Source organism: Thermomyces lanuginosus (genome assembly GCF_041956635.1).
Source record: "Thermomyces lanuginosus strain ATCC 200065 unplaced genomic scaffold VTN49scaffold_29, whole genome shotgun sequence".
Classification (NCBI taxonomy): domain Eukaryota; kingdom Fungi; phylum Ascomycota; class Eurotiomycetes; order Eurotiales; family Trichocomaceae; genus Thermomyces; species Thermomyces lanuginosus.
In genome coordinates this window covers 884,671-908,863 of record NW_027192363.1, presented here as the reverse complement: position 1 = coordinate 908,863, position 24,193 = coordinate 884,671, and the positions used below count along the sequence as shown (strand labels likewise).

The 24,193-nt window shown below is 52.1% G+C and overlaps 11 protein-coding genes across 11 annotated transcripts; 5 read left to right on the top strand and 6 right to left on the bottom strand.

The window, feature by feature from the left end:
* Positions 1-533: 533 nt before the first annotated feature.
* Positions 534-4,754, bottom strand: VTN49DRAFT_3875 (uncharacterized protein; the record flags this gene model as incomplete). The annotated part of the gene is made up of 5 exons (XM_069411758.1): positions 534-1,244; positions 1,303-1,460; positions 1,516-4,340; positions 4,492-4,629; positions 4,711-4,754. The coding sequence occupies 5 exons, from the start codon at positions 4,752-4,754 to the stop codon at positions 534-536; spliced, it is 3,876 nt and encodes a 1,291-aa protein (XP_069268345.1).
* Positions 4,755-5,195: 441 nt separating this feature from the next.
* Positions 5,196-6,764, top strand: VTN49DRAFT_3874 (uncharacterized protein; the record flags this gene model as incomplete). Its single annotated transcript, XM_069411757.1, has 2 exons — positions 5,196-6,125; positions 6,183-6,764. 2 exons carry the CDS (start codon positions 5,196-5,198, stop codon positions 6,762-6,764), a joined length of 1,512 nt encoding a protein of 503 aa, XP_069268344.1.
* A 500-nt stretch (positions 6,765-7,264) lies between these two features.
* Positions 7,265-8,942, top strand: VTN49DRAFT_3873 (uncharacterized protein; the record flags this gene model as incomplete). Its single annotated transcript, XM_069411756.1, has 3 exons — positions 7,265-7,812; positions 7,872-8,858; positions 8,912-8,942. 3 exons carry the CDS (start codon positions 7,265-7,267, stop codon positions 8,940-8,942), a joined length of 1,566 nt encoding a protein of 521 aa, XP_069268343.1.
* Positions 8,943-9,208: 266 nt separating this feature from the next.
* VTN49DRAFT_3872 (mitochondrial 54S ribosomal protein bL34m) lies at positions 9,209-9,638 on the bottom strand (the record flags this gene model as incomplete). The annotated part of the gene is made up of 2 exons (XM_069411755.1): positions 9,209-9,488; positions 9,553-9,638. 2 exons carry the CDS (start codon positions 9,636-9,638, stop codon positions 9,209-9,211), a joined length of 366 nt encoding a protein of 121 aa, XP_069268342.1.
* Positions 9,639-10,056: 418 nt separating this feature from the next.
* Positions 10,057-10,638, top strand: VTN49DRAFT_3871 (uncharacterized protein; the record flags this gene model as incomplete). The annotated part of the gene is made up of 1 exon (XM_069411754.1): positions 10,057-10,638. One exon carries the CDS (start codon positions 10,057-10,059, stop codon positions 10,636-10,638), a length of 582 nt encoding a protein of 193 aa, XP_069268341.1.
* Positions 10,639-10,789: 151 nt separating this feature from the next.
* On the bottom strand, positions 10,790-12,398 carry VTN49DRAFT_3870 (uncharacterized protein; the record flags this gene model as incomplete). The annotated part of the gene is made up of 5 exons (XM_069411753.1): positions 10,790-11,016; positions 11,071-11,263; positions 11,336-12,082; positions 12,141-12,323; positions 12,381-12,398. The coding sequence occupies 5 exons, from the start codon at positions 12,396-12,398 to the stop codon at positions 10,790-10,792; spliced, it is 1,368 nt and encodes a 455-aa protein (XP_069268340.1).
* Positions 12,399-12,782: 384 nt separating this feature from the next.
* Positions 12,783-16,097, bottom strand: VTN49DRAFT_3869 (uncharacterized protein; the record flags this gene model as incomplete). Its single annotated transcript, XM_069411751.1, has 3 exons — positions 12,783-12,959; positions 13,015-15,089; positions 15,143-16,097. 3 exons carry the CDS (start codon positions 16,095-16,097, stop codon positions 12,783-12,785), a joined length of 3,207 nt encoding a protein of 1,068 aa, XP_069268339.1.
* A 1,585-nt stretch (positions 16,098-17,682) lies between these two features.
* VTN49DRAFT_3868 (uncharacterized protein) lies at positions 17,683-19,248 on the top strand (the record flags this gene model as incomplete). Its single annotated transcript, XM_069411750.1, has 4 exons — positions 17,683-17,821; positions 17,883-18,121; positions 18,173-18,245; positions 18,308-19,248. The coding sequence occupies 4 exons, from the start codon at positions 17,683-17,685 to the stop codon at positions 19,246-19,248; spliced, it is 1,392 nt and encodes a 463-aa protein (XP_069268338.1).
* Positions 19,249-19,550: 302 nt separating this feature from the next.
* Positions 19,551-22,225, top strand: VTN49DRAFT_3867 (uncharacterized protein; the record flags this gene model as incomplete). Its single annotated transcript, XM_069411749.1, has 4 exons — positions 19,551-19,712; positions 19,776-20,271; positions 20,334-21,366; positions 21,415-22,225. 4 exons carry the CDS (start codon positions 19,551-19,553, stop codon positions 22,223-22,225), a joined length of 2,502 nt encoding a protein of 833 aa, XP_069268337.1.
* A 133-nt stretch (positions 22,226-22,358) lies between these two features.
* Positions 22,359-22,953, bottom strand: VTN49DRAFT_3866 (uncharacterized protein; the record flags this gene model as incomplete). The annotated part of the gene is made up of 4 exons (XM_069411748.1): positions 22,359-22,443; positions 22,494-22,652; positions 22,720-22,792; positions 22,878-22,953. 4 exons carry the CDS (start codon positions 22,951-22,953, stop codon positions 22,359-22,361), a joined length of 393 nt encoding a protein of 130 aa, XP_069268336.1.
* A 33-nt stretch (positions 22,954-22,986) lies between these two features.
* VTN49DRAFT_3865 (uncharacterized protein) lies at positions 22,987-23,405 on the bottom strand (the record flags this gene model as incomplete). Its single annotated transcript, XM_069411747.1, has 2 exons — positions 22,987-23,112; positions 23,244-23,405. The coding sequence occupies 2 exons, from the start codon at positions 23,403-23,405 to the stop codon at positions 22,987-22,989; spliced, it is 288 nt and encodes a 95-aa protein (XP_069268335.1).
* Between the last annotated feature and the right edge of the window lie 788 nt (positions 23,406-24,193).

Sequence of the window (24,193 nt, the reverse complement as noted above, 5' to 3'; positions counted from 1 at the left end):
GCTGCTCTTGGATAATAGCGCTCAAAATGTTGACCAATAATGTATGTACCTATATAGCCGTTGCAACATCCTGCTGCCGGATTATCCATAACCTTATGCAGTGCACGGTAGAAGTCCACATCCCACGCCCACGGAGCCATGATGGCCGCCCTCGAGTGAGACCTTTTATCGTTTGCGTGAAATTGGCGACTTCTAAGGAATAATATTGGTCTGTCACTATATTTCGCCGATTAACAAGGGACAAGCTGCGTGTGGCGGACTGACTAGATATTCCACGAACCTTTTTCGAAACATGGAGATAACCTGAAAGCGAAGAGAGTCAAGCTAATCGATTTGGCAGATCCCTTGGCGGCTCAAAGAACATTTACGGAATGAGCAAAAGATTTAGAACGTTCATTCATAAGCCATTATCATTGCCCGTTACCTCAAACACACGCTGCCTCTAATTAAACCTCAACCCTTCATAGTCATGACATGAAGAATTTAACTAATAGTACACTGACAGCTTATATCTAAGGGTAGCAATGACACCATTAGCCTGTATGCACGTTGATATTTGGCGAATGGCTCCCCTGCTGCGCAAACTGTCGCTGGGCATGGAACTGCTGCTGTTGATGTGCAGCTGGTTGTTGAGCGATTTGAGGGGCCTGCTGTTGTTGATGCTGCGGCTGCTGCTGTTGCTGCTGCCATTGTTGTTGCCACTGTTGCTGCTGTTGTTGAATTTGCTGTTGTTGGGGATGCTGCTGCTGCTGTTGCTGCGGCTGTTGTTGGCGTGATTGCAACAGCCGCTGCTGCTCCTGCAGTCGCGAGGCCTCCCGCATCACGCGCGCATTATCAGGAGTCCCTTGAATAGGCATTCCAGGTCGCGCCATTTGTTGCTGCATCGCAGCTTGCGGTCCCATTTTCATGGCCATCGCGTTCGCCGGTATGGGATTACTCATCGGTCTGCCACCCGGCATGCCTGGTATGGGGACTCCACTGGCGGCCATATTCGCTTTGATAGCCATGGCATTTGCCGGTATAGGGCTATTCACCGGCCTTGCATTGGCCATGCCTTGTTGCATGGGTATGCCCCCTGTGGCGGCGGGCATATTAGCTCCAGCTGGAACCCCGTTGGGAACCGCGTTGGCCATTGGCTGCGCGTTAGCAGATGGCACGGCACCTGGATTCTGGTTCGGATACCCAGCAGCAGCGACGGCCTGTTGATTGGGGAGTTGTTGCCCAGCACGCTGAGCAGCGAGAGCCTGCGAGAGTGAAACACGTCAATGTAAATTTCAAGGAAATTCCGGAAAGGGAACTTACTCGCTGCTGCATGATCATCTGTCGCCGGTACTCTTCTTGCTTCTCGAGGAGTTTCTTCTCTCGCTCGTACTTCAGGTTGCTCAAGTCCATAGGATTTGTGGTTGGAATCTTGGGCTGATTTGCCTCGTTGACCTTGCGAACAGATGCAATATGCGTAGCTTCAAAGAAGTTAGAAGAAGATATCTGAATCATACAAATCCAGTATGCACTCACCATTCTGTTGCTTTTGCAGCATTGCCTCACGCTTCTTGGCCAGCTTGCGCATCGCGTCCAAAAGAGCAAGATGCCGAGTTGCCCGCCGTCGATCGACCCGAACCGGCTGTGTAGTTTTCCTTCGGATCACAGCCTGCGCTTGAGGATTGCCCTGCTGGGCTGCCTGTTGTTGTTGTGCGGCTTGTTGCGCAAGTACCGTACGTTGAGCAGCTTCCAATCGCTGATAATACGTACGGAAATATTGGGTCTTGGTCATCTCAGCCGGTAAACCTTCTAGTGCCAGCCAGCGTTCGAAACACTCCCATGGCGTCCTTCGTTCTGCACCGGAGGTGAACAATGATGGCGACGATAGACAGCTAGAGATAAGCGACCAGTTGTAGGAATACTCCTTGGCTAGTCGGCGCAACTCATCGTCCTCCGCCGCCGTCCACTGGGACGATTGTCGAGATTCGAAGAATCCAACAGAGGGCATTGGGTGCTCTGTAGGAGGTCGGAAGGAATGCCCGGGAAGGATTCGATCCCGTAGAGGCTTGCTCTCCGGTTGGAAAAGAGCAACATCCGTCTGCTCCGGCCGGAGATCAATCTTCTCAACCTCAGTGTCGTCTCCGTACTGCTCATAGTCATACCGACTCCGTTTCCGCGGTGGTCCATCCTCACGGAATTTTATGCGGCCAGTAGCGTACTTGGAAACGGGGAGAAGATCTGTCTTCCATTCAGAATCCGGTGGCGCTTTGAACGCCGGCTGTTTTGAATCCGGTGAGATTCCGACCGGACCGTATAACGGAAGCTCCCCTAATAACTTTTCGGCTGCAGGTGTGAAGTCCACCGAAAAGGTAAACTCATCTGACCCAAGAGAGAAGATGGCGGCAGGTGCTGCAGAGTCTGCGGTAGGGGCCCGAGGCTCGTCAGTGAAGCTTTCGCTACCCGATTCGTCGTCGGTTGAGGGGATAAGATCCGGCGTGGGTTGAGAGATGGGGGCAGACTCATCCCAGGTTTCATCCCTAGACACCTCCATGTTCACCTCCGACGAAGTTGCAGGCGCCGGCTTCACAGAGGGTGGAATTTTGGCCCTCACCCGGAGTTGTGCACGCTGTTCGGGCTCACTGTTGACATATTCCGCGCACCAATCCGCGCAACTCTTCGCCGCGGCAATTTTCCACTTCCTCTCTTCTCTGAAGTCCGTTCGCATCCACTTCATATGGTCCAGGAGAACATCCCAATGAGTGGCCGGGCGAGTTGGCTCGAGAGAGCGGCTCATTTGTCGCAACGGCCAGCGATGGGAATGCTGGAGGGAATAAATGCGGCGCAGCGTTCGGCAGTCCATTTGCTCCTCGTAATCCAGGAAATGGTTAGATGTTGTTAGAGTTTTGCGAGCCGTCGCCAAGAGATTACTCAGGGTCGCGCTGCGAGGGGGCGAGTACGCCTTGCTCTGAAAAAGGGTGAACATGTAATCCTGCTCTTCGTTCAAGCCTGTGGTCAAGTCTCCCGTATTCTGGCGAACCAGGTCTCCCTCGGTCTTTGCGGAGGGGCGCTTGGGAAACACGACGGTTGACAGCTTGCTGCGTTCCTTCTCGCGCTCTTTCCTCTGCTTGATCCTCGCCGCAGAATCCGACGATCCAGTGTCGGAAACCGGGGTGATGCGTCCAGACTCAGCTGATGTCTTCTCAGACTGAGTAGCCGACTGCTTTCGTGTCTCGCCAAGTATCTCGGAAACAGATTTGTGCCTGATAGCCCCCGAGGATACTCTCGTTGTCATCCTCTCGATGACGGGCTGGGCAGGCTGAGGAGCTGTGCTTGGTGCTGTCTCCTTGCGAGCGCTCTTCGACGTCTCTGTTTCCGTTGGCTTCTTATCCGCAGGCCGCGACGTTGGCGCGGCACCATCTGCGACAGCCATCTGATCCGTGGTCGGCGTTGTCAAGGGCGCTGAGGAGGCGACATCTTCCCGAATTACTTCATTTGACAGCGAGGTTGCGCCGGGCTGCGAACGGTCTCCAATCATCTTGCTTGCCGCCAGGACCTGCTGTGCGTTCAGGGACTGTGCCTCCTCCAGTTTGAGTTGCTCCTCAGGAGTTGTCGGTATCGGAGTCTGGAGAGGTTCCGGAGCCTTGTCGGTCGATACTTTGCCCATATCGGCTGCAGGCCTGGCCGTTTTAGCGATTTTGCTATCTGCACCATCAAGATCTTCGCCAGGACTGGTATCCGGGGACGCGGTTGGAGGGACTGGCGTATTTGTTGAGTCTGGACCAACAGAGGAGGCTGGCGACAAGGGTTGATCTGGAATTTGACCGAGGTTGCCTAAAGCTAGAGATGGTCTCTTTTGCTTTCCTTCGGGGACAGGTCCATTCGGAACCGTCGACGCAACCGCGTCATGACCAGCGGTCGCCGTGATGGCTTCATTCTCCTTTGGGCTTGGTTGAGTGCGCGGCGGCGATGTGACGCCTGGTGCGGTATGATCCTGGACCCTCACAGGTGTTTCTGGGTTGGAGGCACTAGCTGTCTGGCGGCTGTCGACCTTGCCGGGCGATGATAGCGGCGCAGCATGCTCTGTTGGGGTAGCCGTCGCGGGTCGTGGTGCTTCGCCATTAGTAGGCGCAGGACAGAGATTGCTCCCTGGGGTTCCTGCATTGCTTGTCTGTTCCAAGGCCAAGGACGTCGACTTCGGCACCATTTGCGTCGGGAGCGCGGCATCTGTTGCTTGCTGATCGCCTACAGCCTTAGGTGCAGGTGTCGAATCGGCGGGCGCAACATCATGCTCGTTCCGTCGCGCAAGAATCGCTGCATAGTCGGGGAGGGGAGGGAGGGTAGCTTCGTCAAAGGTGCGACCTCTGGTGAGTATCCGCAGTTAGCCGTGAATCGCGAACACAAGACGATTCGTACGACAATGAGAATCAATGTACATATAAATATATATTTGCATATATATTTATACATAATTTATACATTGGAAGATCGAAAGCAATCATAGTCAGAACATACTTGGTGAGGTCGTTGGCGTCAAGAAAGGCCTGTTCTTTTTGCTGGTAAATGGGATCGCCGGTCGCGCTCTCGGTCGCACACCCGACGGTCGCAAAGTACAGCTCGCTCAATTTTCGCTTTCGCGACGACAAACAACGCCTAAAATTCACAGTAAGCGACAAATCGACCCTAAGACGAACGCTGAATAAAATAAATCGGTCGGAGAAAATTTTTACGTACGCGATCTCATCGTTCTTGGACCGGAGCAGCTCGTCACGGAGCATCGAGTCTATCTCGACCACGCGTCATCCGATTAACGCGTGGGAAAAAGGAATAAAGGAATAAAAGCGATCATTCAGACCGAGAAAATCGCTTTGAATCGATGAAAAGGGGTGGGAAAGCGACGTTTTGCGATGCAGGGCTAATCGGGGGGGACGTGGATAGACACGAGATGTCACCGGGTTCTCAGGCAGGCGGGTTACGGGATTCGTGCTTTGGGCCAGGACAAGGGTGAAAGGGGGAGAGCATGACTGGCATTGCGGCCTAAGGCATCAAGGCAGGGAGACAAATTTCGTCAGTGATGACTCAGCATTCCGGGGTTTTGTTATGCCGGGCTCCGGCGGCGAGAAACGGCAGAATTGCTATTGATGAAAAAAGTAGACGGAATTCCTGATGGAGCTTTGCATGCACCGCGCAAGAGTGGTATAGACCCATACTGTTTGGGAATGGCGAAACGAAAGAGGGAATCCGATCAATCGGATCGCAAGGAAGTCGAGGAGCAGCCTCGGAAGGCTGTCAAATCCGACGTGGAGGCAGCGCCCTCGACAGGAGCTGGATCTCTCACGATTCAAGTCGTGACAGGCTCATACGAACGAGTCTTGCATGGATTCACAGCTACGCTGCCGGCAAAGCCTTCGCTGGTGAAGGGTTCTAAGAGCGACAATTCGAAGGAGTCGTCGGTCCAATTCGCAGATACATTCTTGTTTCAAGCTCATCGGTCTGCGATTCGGGCTCTAGCGGTGTCCCCTCTGACCGAGGCAGACTCTGCGCAACCGCAGAAGCTGATCTTGGCCAGTGGCGGCACAGATGAGCGTGTCAATTTGTATTCTCTGTCGGCTGCTCCACCGGTAGTTGACGAACGGTTTCCCTCCGTCCCGACACTCGCTGGTAACAAGATCCTCGAGAATCCCGGAAATCGAGAACTAGGTTCGCTACTGCACCACTCATCCACCATTACAAAGCTCTATTTTCCCACAAAATCGAAGCTGTTGGCAGCAAGCGAAGATAACACCATTTCGGTCGTTCGAACGAGAGATTGGACGGTGGTGTCGACGATCAAAGCACCACGTCCAAAACCGCATGGACGCCCTTCCGGCGACACAGCGCCGCCCGGTCAGGGTCCCGCTGGCGTCAATGACTTTGCCGTCCATCCCAGCATGAAACTGATGATTAGCGTGGGTCGTGGAGAGAAATGCATGCGGCTCTGGAACCTTGTGACCGGAAAAAAGGCTGGTGCATTGAACTTTAGCAAGGATCTTCTACAGAGTGTGAAGGAAGGCCGTCATGGGACGGGAGAAGGTCGGGCAATTGTTTGGAACTCTGAGGGGGAAGAATTCGCTGTGGCTTTTGAATGGGGAGTCGCCGTGTTTGGCGTGGTACGTTGCGCTGTTTTTATCCGTACTGATATCAGTCTGGAAAACTGATGTGATTAGGACTCTGTTGCCAAGTGCCGGGCTGTAACGTCGCGGCCCACAAAGGTTCATCGAATCCGATACGTCACGTTTCGCTCCGAAGGGAAGAAGCACGAGTTCCTCGCCGTTTCGACCGAGGACGGCCGTGTTCTTTTCTATTCAACACAGTCTCCACGCAAGTCCAAGGATACAGATCCGGAGTCTAGTATTCCCGACGCTGAACTTTACGCTCAGGTCGGGGGCAAAGCCGGTGGAGTTAGTGGTCGAGTCAAGGACTTTGAAATTCTGAGCCTGGCAAGTAACGAGGCTTGGAAGGACCACTACCTGCTGGTGACCTGCGGCAGTGACGGGGTAGTTCGGCTTTGGCTATTGCGAGCCGAAGACTTCCGCGCCGCCTCTAAGCCTGAGAGCTCCGACAGCCAGGGTGAAACACGCCAGATCGGGACCCTGCTCGATACATACGAGACTGGTGATCGAATTACTTGCATGGTAGCCTTTGTGATGCAGCAGCCGCGAGAACCGTCGGTCGATGAGGAGTTAGAATTTGAGTCAGAGGCTGGTGTGGATGACGAGTCTAGCAGCGACGATGAAGATAGCGATTGATGTACGATATGCTATGAGCATGATACCCTAGAAAAGCCCTTTTTGTTCTTGGATAGAGCGAAGCACGGCCGTCAGGTGGGCTCAAGCGACAGTGTCGGTTTCTTGTGCGTAGGCCATTGTCCAAAACTTAAGCCATTCCCGCCTGTCCGTGAAAGATATATGTTCAACAATCTTTTCGTACTCCAACTTAGAATTCTTATTTCCTCCCTATGAGTTTATGAAGGAAGCATGAAGTTGAATACCGCAAAGGGTAAGCAATGGAAGAGGTTGCAGTGAGGAAGGAGCGATGCACAAATCACAGCGGGCAGGAACCCCACCGCCTGATTTTGTCATCGAAAAATAAAAGTCAAAAACGAACTTCAAAAATCAAAGAGACTTTTTCGTTTGTGAAAACAGAACAGGATCAAGGATAATAAAGAGCAAAACGACTCGGCTCCGAGCCTGATATTTAATATCTATCGCTGATTGAGTCTTGATCCGCCCATCGCGCCCCCGCAATCATGGCGACTAACGGCGATTTCTCCGACGATGAGTCGCAACCCGGCTCGCCTGTTGACGTTAACGAGAATGAGGAAGAAGTTGAGGAGCAGGAGCAGCAAGAACAAGAAGAGTCTACGGAGAAGCAACTGAAGCCTGCGTTGAAGAAGAGCCCGGCGCCGCCGCCGCCGCAGCAACAACAGCCCAAGAGGCCCAAACTGCCCGAGCAGCCAGATCCGTCGACAGTGGACTTCTCCAAGTTGACGCCACTGTCACCCGAGATCATTGCCCGCCAGGCGACCATCAACATTGGTACAATCGGGCACGTCGCTCACGGGAAATCGACGGTGGTCAAGGCCATCTCGGAGGTGCAGACGGTCCGTTTCAAGAACGAGTTGGAGCGAAACATTACGATTAAGCTGGGTTATGCCAACGCCAAGATCTACAAATGCGATAACCCAGAATGCCCGCGGCCGACATGTTACAAGAGCTATAAGAGCGAGAAGGAGATTGATCCTCCTTGCGAGCGGGAAGGCTGCACAGGAACGTATCGTCTCTTGCGACATGTCTCGTACGTCATCCCGGGGTTTGCTTGCGAAACTGGAAACCAAAAAGCTGACCGTGACACAGGTTCGTTGACTGCCCCGGTCACGACATTCTCATGAGTACCATGCTTTCGGGCGCCGCTGTCATGGATGCTGCGTTGCTGCTGATTGCAGGGAATGAAACTTGCCCGCAGCCGCAGACATCGGAACACTTGGCCGCAATTGAGATCATGAAACTGAGTCACATCATTATTCTGCAGAACAAGGTCGACTTGATGCGGGAAGAGGGTGCTCTGCAACACTACCAGTCGATCCTGAAGTTTATTCGGGGAACCGTTGCCGACAAGTCGCCCATCATTCCCATCTCGGCTCAGCTCAAGTACAACATCGATGCGGTCAACGAGCATCTGGTGACGCACATTCCCGTCCCGGTGCGCGACTTCACCGCCGCTCCTCACATGATCGTCATTCGGTCCTTCGACGTGAACAAGCCAGGTGCGGAGATCGACGACCTCAAGGGGGGTGTCGCCGGTGGTTCCATCTTGACCGGTGTGCTGAAGCTCAACGATGAGATCGAAATCCGACCTGGTCTGGTAACCAAGGACGAGAGCGGCCGGATTCAATGCCGACCGATCTTCTCACGGGTTGTGTCGCTCTTTGCCGAGCACAACGACCTCAAGTTCGCCGTGCCCGGTGGCTTGATTGGTGTCGGCACGCGCGTCGACCCGACTCTGTGCCGAGCGGACCGTCTCGTCGGTTTCGTGCTGGGTCTGCGGGGCAAGCTGCCGGCTATTTACACAGAACTGGAGGTCAACTACTTCCTGCTGCGCCGACTGCTAGGTGTCAAGACCGCGGATGGCAAGCAGGCCAAGGTCGCCAAGTTGTCGAAGAACGAAGTGCTCATGGTCAATATCGGTTCGACGGCGACGGGTGCCAAGGTTGCGGGTGTCAAGGCCGATGCGGCCAAGTTGATCCTGACGCACCCGGCCTGCACGGAGATTGGCGAGAAGATTGCCATCAGCCGGCGTATTGAGAAGCACTGGCGGTTGATTGGGTGGGCCAACATCGTAGCGTAAGTCCCTAAAATTCCGATACCGATGAAATGTCCACTAACAGATTCGATAGGGGAACGACCTTGGAGCCGATCATGGATTAGATGTCATGAGTGCTGTTTTCGTTCAATGTCTGGGTGTCATGCCTGTAGCTACAGAGCAACGAATATACTTTTTAGAGATGACAAAATCAACGACTTTACATAGATTTTGACGACACAACGTAGTCACCATTCCCGTCCTGAATTCAGCAGACTTAAATTTGACCTACACCCAACAAATATTCCCTTCCCAGACAAAAATCATCATTGTATATATAATAATGTACAGAAATTTCATCGAAGACTCCCCAAGAACCACCCGAATTGAACTACCAACTCATCGTCTTCCTCTTCTTCGCCCTCCTCCTCTTCAAAATATTCCTCCCCCCACGCGTCTTCACTCTCGCCAGAAACCCATGCCGCCGCTTCTGCACCAATCGAGACGGGTTATACGTATCACGTTTCGCACCGAGGTGCGCAGAGGCCGAGAATGCTCTGCTCTGAATGGGGGACGACAATTGCGGCCGCAGGAGGCTCGATGTCGATGTCGATGTTGGCGTTGCTAGTGACGAACGGAAAGATGTTCTAACGGCGAGATGGGAGAGGGTTCTGTTTGTTCGTGTTTCTCCGTTAGGTCTTTTCAAGTATGAAGTGGTTTGTTGAATGAAAATACCTGGAGGATGGTGACACTGCGGTCCGAACTGCCGCTGTTGTCGATGGGCGCATGAATGCCGCCCTCACGCAACGGAGGAATAGCATGTTGGAAATGTGTTGTGCTGTGGAATGGGTGGAAGGGATGTCGGCTTCAATTGATTGAAGTCCGCGGAGGACAAAAAGATTGTCGTAGTAGCCCCGGGACCTTGAATCCGCCAAGACAGGTCTTCTCAGTACGGAAATCGAGCAGCGCCGCTTTTAACTCGCGGCCCTTCACGACGCGGAACTAGTCACGTGAAGGACATTAAATCCTTGAAGCGGCGAGATGTTTACTACAAATTAGGAAGGTCAGTTTTATCAATTTACGTATCAGCATCAATCATCAAAAAAAAGTTCAGATGGTCAACGCTTCACGACAAAACGCTCGATGATAATGACTCCGGCTCTACGATTTTAATGCTGATATATACGTTTTAATCAATCAATTTACTTTCATCTATTCTCCCACGAGAAACCCACGAAAATGACCTCCAACCCTACACCTCTTCCCCCAACAACCATCCTCTCCAGCAAACCCATCAGCCAATCGGCCGCGCACGAATTCCTGCGCGCCTTCCTCGACCGCGCCGACAACGATGCCTCGTTACAACCTAATGCGCTTATTACCGAAAAAGGTCCCGTGTCGCGCACTGCGACGGCCGCCGCACCGAATCTCGCATTACATAGTCTGAAGCGCGTCCAGGCAGGGTTGGCCGGTGAAGTCCTGGGCCGGGATTTGAGTTCATTAGTGCCTCCGGGAGGGAGTGGTGGTGCTGCTGATGATGCTGCGGATATGTGGGAGGAGAAGAAGGAGGAACGCACGGGATGGGAGGAGGACGAGGGGAGTTCCGTCAATGTCGGGACTGCTGCTGTGAATGGTGAAGTCGATGAAGGTCCGGCCGCTGGGACTTCTGCGCCGGCGAAAAAATTGGACAAGGAGGAGCGGAAGAGGTTGAAGAAGGAACGCAGAAAGGCAGAGAAGAAGGCGAGGAGGGAACAAGCGAAACAGGCCAAAGACGCCGAAGCAGAGGAGGAGGAGGAGGAGGAGGAGGATGACGATGAGTGAATTTGTCTTTTTTTTAGCATGGAGATGCTCGCTTTCGATGTTGCTGTGTATTGTCTTTATAGAAGGTTTGGGCTTGGGTGGAGTTCGGTGTTGGGATATCATCATTCTTGTATCCGTATTACGAGTCTCTTTCTTGATCAATGTATATCTTTTACAGCTCCCGGTCCGCTGCTTTGACGGGCTTCTCACTATCCTCCTCCTTCTTTGACTCCCGACCTTTCCAGCCAAGAGCCGCCAACCGCTCCGTCAGGATCGGGTGGGAGTAGTGGTAGCTGGCGTACATCCAGTCGGCGTCCATGGTGCTCAGGTTCTGAATTTGCAGCTTGAGCAACGATGTGGCGAGCAGGTTCGAGTAGCCAAGCTTAGCGGCAAATGCATCTAAATGATCTGTCAGCACCATATCTCCATAGACGAAATATTCCAGTTACGCACCCGCTTGGAACTCAAACTTTCGGCTCAGAATGTTCATGAGGAGCTTGACAACTGCATCCATTGGAGCCAGAGCATCCGAGAACAACAAGAAGCCGATCATAATCGGCTTCTCATTGAAGAACCCGAACGCCTCGTACAGCGAGTTGTTGTTGATGAACGCAGTGAACAGCGCAAAGATGTAGAACATGTGGAACTGCGACAGTCAAAAGAAAAAAAAAAAAAAAAAAAAAAAACTAAACAAGCGCCCGCGCTCTACAGTACGTACCTGAGCAATGCCAAACAGCTTCGTCGTGTGCCCGAGCTTCCAGTGGCCCAGCTCGTGGCTCAACACGGCAACGACCTCCTCCGGCTCGCTCTTCTCAATCAGCGTGTCATAGATGACAATGTGCTTCTTCCACGGCAACCCGTAAAAGTACGCATTGCTGTGCGCGCTGCGCTTGCTACCGTCGATCGAGTAAATCTCATGTAGGGGGAAGTTCAGCTTCTGCGCCAGTTCCTCAACACCGGTCTTAATCGGTCCAGGCTCCAAAGGAGACAGCTTGTTGAACAGAGGCAGAATGACAATCGGGTAGATCGTGATCATGAACACCTGCACAACAATGCTGAAGATCCACAGGTAGTAAAAGAACTCATTGCCAGTCTTCTGAATAATCTTCAGCACTGCAGCCATAATCGGACCGCCCAGGACGATGCTCAGGAGTTGACCCTTGATCAGATCCGAGACCCAGATCTTCAGTGTCTGCTTATTGAAGCCAAACTTTTCTTCCAGAACGAACGTGTTGTAGTACGACACCGGCAGCGACAGAAGCGTGGTCACCAGATTAAACGCAAAGAAGAACAGCAAAGTATGGCCAATCTCCCCCTGGAACCAGGCCGGGAAGTACCGGGCCAGCAATACGCCTGTGAATCCCCAAAGCTTCGGAAGGAAATCCTTGTAGATGATAACCAAATTCTGGATCTGGCTGTAGAGACCCGACACGAACCCGAACTTTGCCTTTGCACGTCCATATGCCTACAACCACGAACGTTAACCTCTGGTGTCCCTTTTGTTGCAATTGTACCAGACATACCTGGCTATCCTGAAAGACCTTGTCCGAAACCTCACCTTCCAACACTTTCGGCGGCTTGGTCCTCTTCAAAACACCGTACTGCCGGAGTGACAAGAGTCCTTCGAGAACAAATTGACCGAGGGAGAAGCCAACCAGCACCGTCTTCCATGGGAAGAGCGGGCGGTCCAGAAAGCGCGCCAGTGCCTAAACACGTTAGTCTCCCACGAACTACTATGAACAAGCTTCGACCGTCAAACTTACCTGTAAAATGCTGTTCATGACTGCGCTTGTCTCTCAACGAGCGAACGCCAATAGCTTCTTGGTCTGCGGGATGCGTGTCATCATTCGCGCAGGCAACAGGGACGTGTTGGTGTTTGCATTGTTTGGTGTGTTTGAGTTGTTTGATCGTCCATCATTGCCTCGAATGGGATAGGGTTAGGGTTGACACATTCAATACGCTACCCCTACTACATTCGCAGGATTTAGCCGGTCGACAGCCGCTGGAAAGGCCTAGTCCTGGGGAACAGAATTCAAGACCACTGATAGGGTTGATTTATGACTACACGTAGTCTATCGGACTGCTATCATGACCTCTACTAAGACATGGCATCCCACAACCTTGATCATAACATCGTGGCATCTCATAACAGTTCATGCTGGCACTCAATCGTCCTCGCCATCCTCATCCGACCCGACGTCAGATACTTCCTCAAACTCTTCATCTTCGTCTTCGTCTTCGTCCTCGTCTTCACCAAATTTGAGCCCGTAGTCGTCTTCAAACTCTTTAAGTGGCCGAACTTCAGGAGTGAAGCCCGAGGACTCCAGACCTCGTTTGATTGTCTGTAAATGAAGTGAGTATGGATTCATGCACCAAAAATAGATTGATCGAGCATACCTCTTCAAGCACAGGAGCACATGTTACAATGAGATTCGATCGATTCGGATCGAAGAGCGGCATGATGGTCGTGCGAAGAGCGTCCTTGACTTCATCGACAGTGATCTCACGGACCCTCTTCAGAGTGCGCTCTTTGTAGTCGCTTGGCAGATTGCGCACCACCTGGCGAATAAAGCTTCCCTGCGCTGCACTGACGATCGTGGCTTGCTCGTTCGCAAAGCTCACCACGATGCTGCTGATGGCGCCCTCCAGCATGAGCGAGTCAAACGGCAATGTGCCGCTGAGATAGTCATTGACAATCTTCTTGCCCGCTTCGAACGCTTTGTGCGCATTCGGCGATCGGTATACGTCAAAATTGACCGTTCCGAGATCCACGTTGCAGTTGAAACTCGCACCGTACGCAAGGCCCGTGCCCCGAACGGCAACCCAGAGTGGCCCCTCAAGGGCGTTCATGTACGCAACCGCCACCAGCAATGCTGGCAAGTTGGGGTCATCGTAAGAGCCTACGCCTTTCGCAGTGGCGTAGGCAAAAGAAGAGTCTATTGTCGGCATTGGTACGACGTACGAAAGTCTGCCTGGATTCTTGCCGGCTTCGCTGAACAACGCCTGACGGTTCGTAATTGGCCGTAGCTCCCCGGATGGGGAACCAAGGCTCTCGATGAATGGTTTCCATGAAGAAACTGGGTTCTCCAGTTTCTTCAGGTCGGCAATGACCAAAACACGAAGGTTCTCCAGCCGGAACAGTGATTTGCGAATCTCTTCCATTCGCGAAATCACAGCCTCAGGGTCCGTGGCCAAAAGCTTCTTGATACGCTTCAGATAGCGAGCCTTGACTAATGTGCTCCGAGCTCGGGAGATGGACTCTGGCGAATAATGAACCATGACGAACACCGCAGTCAGCATGTCATCACCATTGCGCTTTGCATCTGGAACATCTGCCAGCAACCGGGTAACGATCGATTGTAGTCGCTCCACATCCAGGATCAAATTCCACGTAAGTTCCTTGAGCCAGGAAATTGCCGTGCTGTATTTCTCAACCTCGACCTGGAATGTAACTCGAAGCATCTCGGGATTGCCAAGGCCCCGTGCACCGCCCATGGAATATCCAACGGTATCCCTCTCCAGTTCCACAACTACCTGCTCAAACTCGATCTTTTGGCCATCCCGTTGAATCGGGCTGTTAAAGAATGCCTCTGTGTAGACAGCCAACAGCGGCCGAAGCTGGATAGGTACGTCTTGTGCTGAGATTAGGACAGTCAGTTGGACAAAGTTGCTGTCAATATGCTCAAAATGGAGGAACAAGGGTGACTCTGTGGCATCCGCTTCGATGATCTTTTGGATTTCGTTGTCCGGTCGCCCTGACTTCAAGGCAGTTCCAGCTTTTGCAGTCATGGTGTTAATGAAGTGAATAGTTTCTGTTGCCGGCACCTTGAACTGAGCCAGCATCTCTTTCGGAATTTCTTTGTCGTTTTCTGCCTTGGCCTTTTCTAGCTTTTCTGCCAGTTCTTTGAGTCCCTTCTCTCCGAGTCGCTTTCTCTGCTCGGCCACTCTTTCCTCTTCACTAGTTTTCAATTTCCTCGACAACTCGGCTGATGGCACACCCAAGATAGAGACGTGCGGAGCATCAGCAATCCATTTCTTGATAAATTCTTTCCACTGTGCCTCGGACCACGACTCGAGCACATCGTACTCTTTCAGAGTTGCGACGTCGAGCAGCGTTGACCCATTCCTTTTGCCGTACAGAAAATCACTGATAACGTACTCAGCAAAGGACGTGGCCGAGCTTTCTGTAGAGAACTTCCAGCTTCGCTTATGTCGGCGTATGCACTCACGCAAGTACTCCATGTCTAGGGGCTTCTCCATAGCTTCATGAAGGACCTCAAAAAATCTCTTCTCGACCTGTTCCAGGTTCTCCGTCGCAACGCTGGTCAATGTGAACCGGATTTCGATGCTTGGGCGGTCTTCCGTGGAGAAGTAGACGGCACTGGCAACTTGCTCCTTTTCGACCAGTGTATTCTCCAGCACGGTAGCTGAAGATCCGGCCAGGTAGAGCAACACGACGTTGAGGGCGCCGCCTATTCCAACGTAAGCAAGGGCCCTCTCGGCAACCGGTTTAAATCAAACACACCTTGTACCGGATCTGTGCAGTCAGGACCAAGAAAACGAATCTCAATCTCGCCGAAGGATTCATCTTCCTCGGGGAACTCAACTCTTTGCACCACAGACTCCTTCAGCGGAGGGGCAAGATTGGACTCGACCCAGGGACGTTTGAATGGAGCGTCAAGACTGGGCACGATGTCCAGTATGGTACTCTCAAAGGCATCCAGCTTTTCCAGAAGATCATCGTGGTCCACCTCACCCGTAATAATCACACAGAGATTCTTTGGTTGGTACATCTCACGGTGAAAGGCACGGATTCTGTCAGCCGTGAGAACACGCAGTTGCTCCATCATGCCTCCCGTTTCGTAGCGGAAACCGACCCCCTCCGGGTAAAGCAAGCGGCGCGCTTGGAGGTCGATTAGCTCCGACTGGGTGTTCTGGACACCCTGCATCTCCGAATAGACGACACCCGCATCATTACCGTTGCCATCGATGTGGTGCACCTCTGTATAGCAGCCTGCGTCCGTCAACGTAGGGGCAAGCACGTGCTCCAGGTACACGGGGAGAATTTGAGCGAATCCTGCCCAGCCTGCTGTGTCCAGGGTATAGGCCGTGTGATCGGTCGCTGTCCAGGCATTGGTAATCGAGTAGGATCTCGTGGCCAGCTTATCGAGGAAACCTTTCCGACTGTACGTCCTTGAGCCCATGAAACAGAGGTGTTCCAGGGTATGCGGAGCTCCGGAGTCATCGTGGATCTCGGTTGCCAGCACAAAATAACCATGAACCTTAGGTCCTTTCTGGTCAATGACCACTACTCGCATGCCCGTCCTCTGTGACTCATATTGGGTGAATTGGCTGACAGAGTACTCGGGCGTGAACCTCTGCAGCAGCCGGAAGTGGCTCTTGACGTTTTCCACGGGAGTCATCTTGTTCTGATAAATCCGGCCCAAAACCGATCCAAAACGACGGGGAGAATGGCCCATCCGGGGAATTATGCCTGCAGGTCGGATCAGAAGCGTCAGTCCAAAGCAACCGCATCCTCATGACAGCCCGCAAAAAAGTGTGATTGCAGATTTCCCAATATAAAGGGCAGCAGCAGTATTATCACTACTTCTGATAATACGGGAACTGCGGCTCACATTGGCCGGCCAAACAACTGGGAATTCTGACGTAGGGAAAGCAGGTTTTTGATTCCAACGAGGGGCTCGAGGAGGGGCCGAGCAATGCGATGCTGGCGGGGACCAACACTCACCTTAAAATTTGACACCGCGACTCCCGGGAGTCCCAGCTGGTGGACCAGAGAGCAGCAATGCAGTGTGCTTGCACTCCCTTGGACCCTGATGGCGTCTCCGATTCCGCACCGGTCTGCTCTTGAACATGGCGGGATGGTCACGTGATGATATGATCGGTGGACAACTCTATCGGGATGAAGTCACGTGGCTCTCAGAAACCCTCACTCTGCACCATGCACCTGGATCTTGCGGTCGATGAACATGAGGAATTCTGGTATGGTTATGCTATTCGACTCCTTCTTTTTCAAAAGAATGCTAAAATTGACCGCTACCGAACAAAATCGCAAGTACAGATTTTTCCGATGACCTTGGAGGTCGGATTGTCGCCAAGTCTCAATATATGGCCTTGGAAGATGAGGCCGGTTGGACGTCGACTAGTCGGCAAGCCGAGAGCCTAGACTGTTCCTTGAGTATGATTCCCGTATGTACGGCACTCGAAGACAGGGATTCCGTCACGGTATTCCAGTGCGCCATCTCTCCTACGAGTATGTACCATCGCAGTCCGCAGTGAGTGAAATATATATTGTTGACGAGCCCATGAAAGTAGTGACATTCGGCTAATGTAGTTCAGCACCACCGGAAAAATGCGGCTGACTTTTCCAGCGCCAAATGTATGTTTGCTCCCGGTGACACTCATCAGTGTTCAATCGATTGTTTGGTGATGCATTTCTCCCAGTTCCGATAGCAAAGGCTGAGCAGAGTTCCTTGATTGGGTAACCGCAATCATCCATATCTGTGGGGGCTCAGCGCGGGATTCTTATCTGCTGCTCTTCGGAGTTGTTCGAACTAAACACGCGAAGGTCCACTCGAACTGCTTGAAGAAAAGTCGGCCAAATAACACCCGATTTATAGTGGGGTCGTGTCTGGCAGTTCGTCCAATGAATCGACCCACGCAGCACGCAAACCCACACTGCAGTTTCTCTCGTGCACGCGATGCGTTCGACCTGTCAATTTCCTCATCCCGTGGCAGGATGATGAAATCGCACTAGACATGCCTTTGTTGATATACCGGACCCAAGTCCGTGTTCTGGGACTCCAAGGCGCTTCCTAGACGAGCTAGAAAAGTGGAAGCATGGCGCTAGCTGAGCATAAAGATCGTATATCGCTATTTTTCTCTTAAATTGCCGTTCCCCTGTAACTTACACTGCCGGCCACTGAGCCGATTTAAAAGATAGACATCGCCACGGCTAGCAAATCATGCATAACGACGGGATATTCTGAACATTGATGCAAAAGAGATTCCTTGTCGGAGGCTCGAGGGTCAATTTCGGATCTCATGGCAGAACTCACATCAGCAGGGAATCCGGTCCCTGCCAGGAGCAAACTATACCTCTTCTATCGAAGCTCTCTGTTCAATGCCATCATCTTGGGATTGGTGAGCTTTACGCAGCCGGGAATATGGATGGCGCTGGCAAGTGAGTTGCAATGGTGCTTCCGTCGTCATCAGAACAAGGACTAATTAAACGTCTGTCTTAGGTCTCGGTGCCGGCGGTCTCGCCGAGCCGTTCTTCGTTAACGCCGCAAATGTGATTACCTTCGCGATCATGGTCGTGCTGAGTCCGGTGTTCGCTGTGCTATCGAATCGATGGAGCTTAAAATGGGTGCTGGTGCTGGGCACCATTGGATTTGCGCCGTATTCAGCTTCGCTGTACTGCAACAGTGTCTATGGAACACAATGGTTCTTGCTGTTTGGCGCAGCAACCTGCGGTATATCGGTAGGGTTTGCAATGGGCCACGTTGTATATTACGGTACTTACAAGAAACAGGCAGCGGCGCTTTGGGTCTCAGAAGCAGCCATCGGCGTCGGCTATCCGGAAGAGAATAGAAAAGCAGCTCTCAGTGAGTCAACCCTCAACATGTACATAACCTTCTATAGAAGTTGGCTGACTTTGAAACTCAAGTTGCTGTCTGGTTCGGTCTGAACAAAATTGGCACCATTATCAGTTCCTCCATTTTGTTGGCGTTAAACGTCGGCAATTCCCAGCAAGGCGCGACGAGCCCTAAAGCCTACCTAGTCCTTATCGCATTGCAGTGCCTCGGCCTTCCACTCGCACTTCTCATCTCTCCGGTCGACAAGCTTATCCGCAAGGACGGGACGAAACCGAAAGTACCGCCGCGAACAACACTGCTTGAAGGTTTCCGCAGATTCTGGCACGTGCTGCGGCGGAAGGAAATTGCGGCTTTGGTACCTATCTTCCTTACGAACCAGTGGGCGCAGACATATGAGGGCAATTACTTGACTACGTACTTCTCCGTCCAGGGCCGCGCTGTGGCTGGCTTTATCGTGACCTGGATCGGGCTTATTGCGAACGTGATCTTCGGCTGGTTCCTCGATTATACCCGGGTCAGTCGGCCAACGCGTGCAAAAGTGGGCTGGATCGTGCTCTTTGCCTGCTACACCGCGACGTACATCTACAATCTGGTTCTGGAGGCGGAGTTTGGAAAGTCACACCCGGTATACGACATCTATACTCCGGGATTCGCGCGTGCAGTGCTGCCGTATCTCATTTACTGGATCGGCTACAACGCATTCGCAGTTTGGGGCTACTGGATCCTGGGCTGCTTTGATACCGGTATTGAAAACCTGACTTTTGCATCTGCTGTCGTTCGGTCGAGTGAGTCGCTAGCCAGCACCATCTCCTATGCACTTGGTTCTTCCAGGAATGTCACTCTGCTTCAAAATATTGTTGTGGCGGCTGCCGTCTTCTGGGCTTCCGTCCCGACAACTACGTGGAGTACATGGCAGGTGAAGGAGCCGGAGAAGCATGCGGATGATTCTTCGGAGGATGAACAGACAGAAGAAACTGTCAAGGTGGTTGACAAGGGCGGCTCTAGCGTATGACACAGGACTAAATACATGAACACGATAGAGTACTACCTAATGAAAGCAATAATACATACCAACGTGAACTGTAGATCAACGTAATCATATCGAAGAATCGGAATGCTCACTCGGATAAGGCCCATAGAGTTCAGGGATCGCATGATCACGTGACAGATTTTCGTACCCAATCAGAGGAGCAGTTGCGGACAGCTCATCGGCCAACTACCAAGGTGAAGCAGAGCCAGTGCGTAGCTGTTACAGGATCTACCGTACATTCTCCCGATTATTTTTCTCCTTACGGCTCAGATGGATCGTGCAAGATGCCCGTGACCGTTTCTGAAGAGCAACTATGCCAGTCCGTGCTGGATTTTGTGGTGGACGGCGCGTATCCAAGCTCCGAAGAAATCGTGGCTGCTGAATTCCCCGTTTCGGCTCTTTCGCGACAGTTGGAGAGTATAGCGCACGCCAGAGAGCAGCTAGAGGTGAGGCGACTCCACCATTCTCTGTCTCAGGGCTTCCGAACTGAGAAAGTACTTCCTATACAGAAAGAGATCCACGCCCTCACCGAGCAAACCGCCGACGATGTAGACGGATGGATTTCCCAAGCCAAACAATTACATGCTGACATTGAGCGCTCGCGGGAGACAGCACGGGAGATTGTCGCCCAACATGAAAAGACCAAGCCGCTGCAATTGGCGGTTCGAGATGCTACTGCCAAAGTGCAATTGATGCAGACCGAGCTTGCCTTTAATGAAGCGGTTACAGGCGTCCTGGAAGAAGTCCAGGAATTTACAGGGCGGTTGGAAAGCGGACACAAGGCCGTGGAGGAGGAGCGCATCAAGGATGCAATCGAGATTCTAGAGTCTGTTCACTCTACTCTAGAAACCGCTGGGTTTTCGAGGTATGGTAATCTTACGAGTATTCTCCGGGAGAATACCTCCACCTTGCGCAGCTCGATTGTAGAGCTACTTCTCCTACACTGGGCGGCCGAGGTGCGCATCGACAGGGATAAGAAAGAGTTACGTATCAGCAATGGAGATGGTCAGTGTTCACGCTCCCTGCGGTACCTTGATTCGACTAGGTGTGCTTACTGGCCGGGTAAGCTCTTGATCAAATCATCGAGTCCTTGTCACGGCTTGGAATGCTGGAATCGGTCAACCAGTCTTTTCAGCGCGATTTACTCGAATCGATTATCTATAATGTTCTCAAACCTTTGACATCGGGGGAGAGTCGTGATGTGATAGTTGCTGAATCTGGCATCGTCGTTGGCGAGCCGACACCCTCGACGGTATCCGATGTGCTGGACAGGATTGCTCGGATACTGGGATATCTACACGCGCGGCTGCCTGCTCCCATCGCGCAGCCGTTATCGGAAACCATTCTGCCTCGAGTTTCGTCGAAGATTATCAACTGGTGGTTGACGGCTGCAATACCAATTGACCTGGGCAGCTTGCATGATTTTGAGAAGACGCTGGATCGAGTGCTCGGATTCTGTCGTACTGTTGAGAACCTTGGCTGGCATGGCCACGAAGAGCTTGTCTCGTGGGTGAATCAGCTGCCGCGTCTATGGCTGACCAAGCGACGGGTTGATTCATTAGACCAGGTGCGCAAGATCTTAGCCACAAGCAAGGGAGAAACGAAGCAAGTCGAGCGAATCGAGACGGAGATGGTAGAACAGAAAGAGGATGTCCTCCTCGATACAGTAGACGACGACTGGGATGCTGCATGGGACAACGAAGAAGAGGAAAACCCGAGCAAGCCGGACCCCGAACCCAAGAAACCTGGACCTAATCCTGAACCCGCTCCTGCTTCAACAGAAGCAGAAGACGAGGATGTCAGCGCTTGGGGGTTGGATGATGATACGCACGAGACATCCGAGGCCCCGTCCGGTGATGATAACGATGACGTGGCGGACGCCTGGGGCTGGGATGATGACGAGGAGGAAAAGACACAAGCAGCTACTCCATCACAACCAGCTGCGCCAGCTCCCAGCAAGCAGGAACCTGCGCCCGCTAAACAATCTGCTCCAAAGGAAATCACGCTCAGGGAGAGTTACACTGTTACCGATGTCCCGGACGCTATTATCGCGTTGGTCGAGCGTCAAATTACTGATGCCGAGTCATTGTCAAAGCCAGAGTAAGTAATCCACATTCAGAGCACGACTCTGACCTAACCATGCACCAGGTTCGCAAGCAGCCGCGTGTCATCTTCGGGAAGCGGGCTTCTGGGCCTTCCAACACTCATTCTCGCCATGTTCAAGGCAACGGCACCATCAATATACCCTCTGAAATTGAACTCGGGCCATATCTACCTCTACAACGACAGCATGTACCTTGCCGAGCAGATCCGCGGCATCGCGGAGACCCACCAGATCCTTGACCGCCTTACCCCAGACATTGAGGGTTTGGAGCGATTCGGGCGGATGTCCTACAGTAAGGAGCTGCAAACGCAACGGACAATTGTCATCGACCTGCTCGACGGCAGCCAAGGATTCGCGCATTGCTCGGAGCAGCCATTCCTGGGCGAGTGCGAGAACGCAGTCTCCGCGACGGTGGACCGGATTCGGATGGTTCACCGCGAGTGGCAGCCGATCCTATCCCGCTCGGTGTTGCTGCAGGCACTGGGCTCGCTGCTGTCCAGCGTGATCAACAAGGTCATCATCGACATCGAAGATCTGTCGGACATCTCCGAGGCGGAGTCGCAACGCTTGGTGTCATTCTGCAACAAACTGTCCGAGCTGGAGGATATTTTCCGACCAGATAATAACCCGGAGGCCGTGTCCATGGCAGCGGTGTATGTCCGCAATTGGCTCAAATTCCAGTATTTGATCAATATCCTCGAGAGTTCGCTGGCGGACATCAAGTTCCTGTGGACAGAAGGCGAGCTGCATCTGGAGTTCACAGCGGACGAAGTCGTCGACCTGATCGAGGCCCTGTTCGCGGAATCCGATCATCGACGAAGAGCGATTGCAGAGATTCGGCGGACGAGAAGATAATGACGTCGTTAGGTCTACCAATACAAATACATAGACTGAATAATAATAACCCTAGCATATAGTGCACTCTGGCCATTGAAATCTCTTCAAAAAATGTTTTTCCACATCTACCACTATCCACATTAAGCCACCTCTATTGCTTCGCCGTTGCTGCCGCCGCTTGCTCGCCTTCCCCAGCACCGGATTTTGCGGCCAGGGCTTTTTCTCGTCCGCCCCAGCTGCCAAAATTAGCATATATCCATTTCCCAGGAGTCAAGGAGATACATACTACCAATAATTCATGTACCGGTATCCCTGAGTAGTCTGTGCTCCAAAGTTCAACGCATGACAAGCAAACAGGAGGTAGTTCTTGGGCGTGACGGCAAGAGCGTAGCGCATAAACGTTCCGGCGTAGATGATCAGCGCGCCAGTCATTGTTCCGGAGATGCTACATATCCGACAGATATCAGTATTTCCCCGCCCAACGAGACGTGTAGGAATAAATCCCGACGTACATTTCAGGATCCTTTTGCGTGTCCATGATCGCGGCGATCGGAATTCCAAAGTTCGATGCCGGGCCCCAGAAATCTGTTCAAATGAGGTCATATGTAATCAGCTTCCTGCTGCTCATTCAAGGAGATTCTCCCTTTCCGCGGAGCTGGAAAACACATACGTGTTGAGAAAAAGTAATCCAACACCTTGTTTGATCGGATGCGCGCGTTGACGCCTCTGATGAATGCCAGCGCCATCTTGAATGATCTTTTCCGGTCTTCCCCTTTCTCTCAAGAACTCCGTGTGAAGGTGACGAAGATTGCGAAGGGAAAGAATGAAAGCAAATGAATCGGTTGAATTTTCCGCGAAATTAAGGAATGACTCCGGTGACTCCCTGTATCAATTGATAACGCCCTCTATAAGAACCCGATTAAGCCGAGGGCAAAAGAGGGAAAAGAATTAAAAGAAGCTGACTGAATATGAACCGCGTTGGAGTTAACGAGTCTATTCTCCGAAGTTGGGGTCAAATTATTCGCCTCTTGCTCACCAACTGGTCTCGTTGACGGATGCCGGCATCGGGGCGATCGGGCCTATCGGGGGCCAATGCGCTCAGGCTTGCCTGTTTGGGTTTGAGATAGCGCGGCTGTGGTGGAGAAAGGGTCACGTGACATTCACTCGTCCAAACTCCAATGTCGTCACCGGCCCGCATATGCCTGCACCTCAACCTCTGGAAAACTGAAGCCATGGGCTACATATGCAGCCTACAAAGCCGAGGAATGAAATTGGATTCGATGAATTTTTACATGTGCTGTGTCATTGCTCGTTTTTCAACACTGAACATATCCTCCCCTGCTAACCAACAGCCATTACTTGGAATGATTCGTGTATATTGATTGTGCTAACATACAATAGCCGCGTAAAGACCACTGAATCTCGAATCAGCGGTCCAATTGCTGTTACCAAATATTACTGCAAGCTTTTGGACAGGCCATGTTGCTGTCAAGACTCCGTTTGCAGCTTTCAATTGCGGCGGAGCGCGTCTTCAGTATCCCGGCAGCGATCGATTCTCTGGCTCTGGCATGGTGTCCGTACGCAATCTAAGGCAGATCTTCTGAGGAATCCAAACGAAATTCTACACAGATATCATTTTCCTTTATGAACTGAGTTTGAATTCTCGCAGAGTGAACTACCTAGTGATGAACGCAATGTTTCGGCCAGTCGAGACTATTCGAGAAGTGGGAATGTCATCACAGCGCGCTAAGCGAGGTGACGAGTCACATATTTGAGGACTTTAAGTCCATATATCCGACCTTCAGTCCAATCAGGCATTCATATGCGGCCATTTCTGGCCCTTGCACCAGACTCTTGTTTCTCAGCTTGTAGTACGGACATCTCGGATGACGGCTCTTGTACATACAGGATTGGACGGTTCGGGGCTCATTGTCTTTTTTTTTTTTTTTTTTTTTCTTATAGCAGTCTTTGTCAAGTTTGATACTT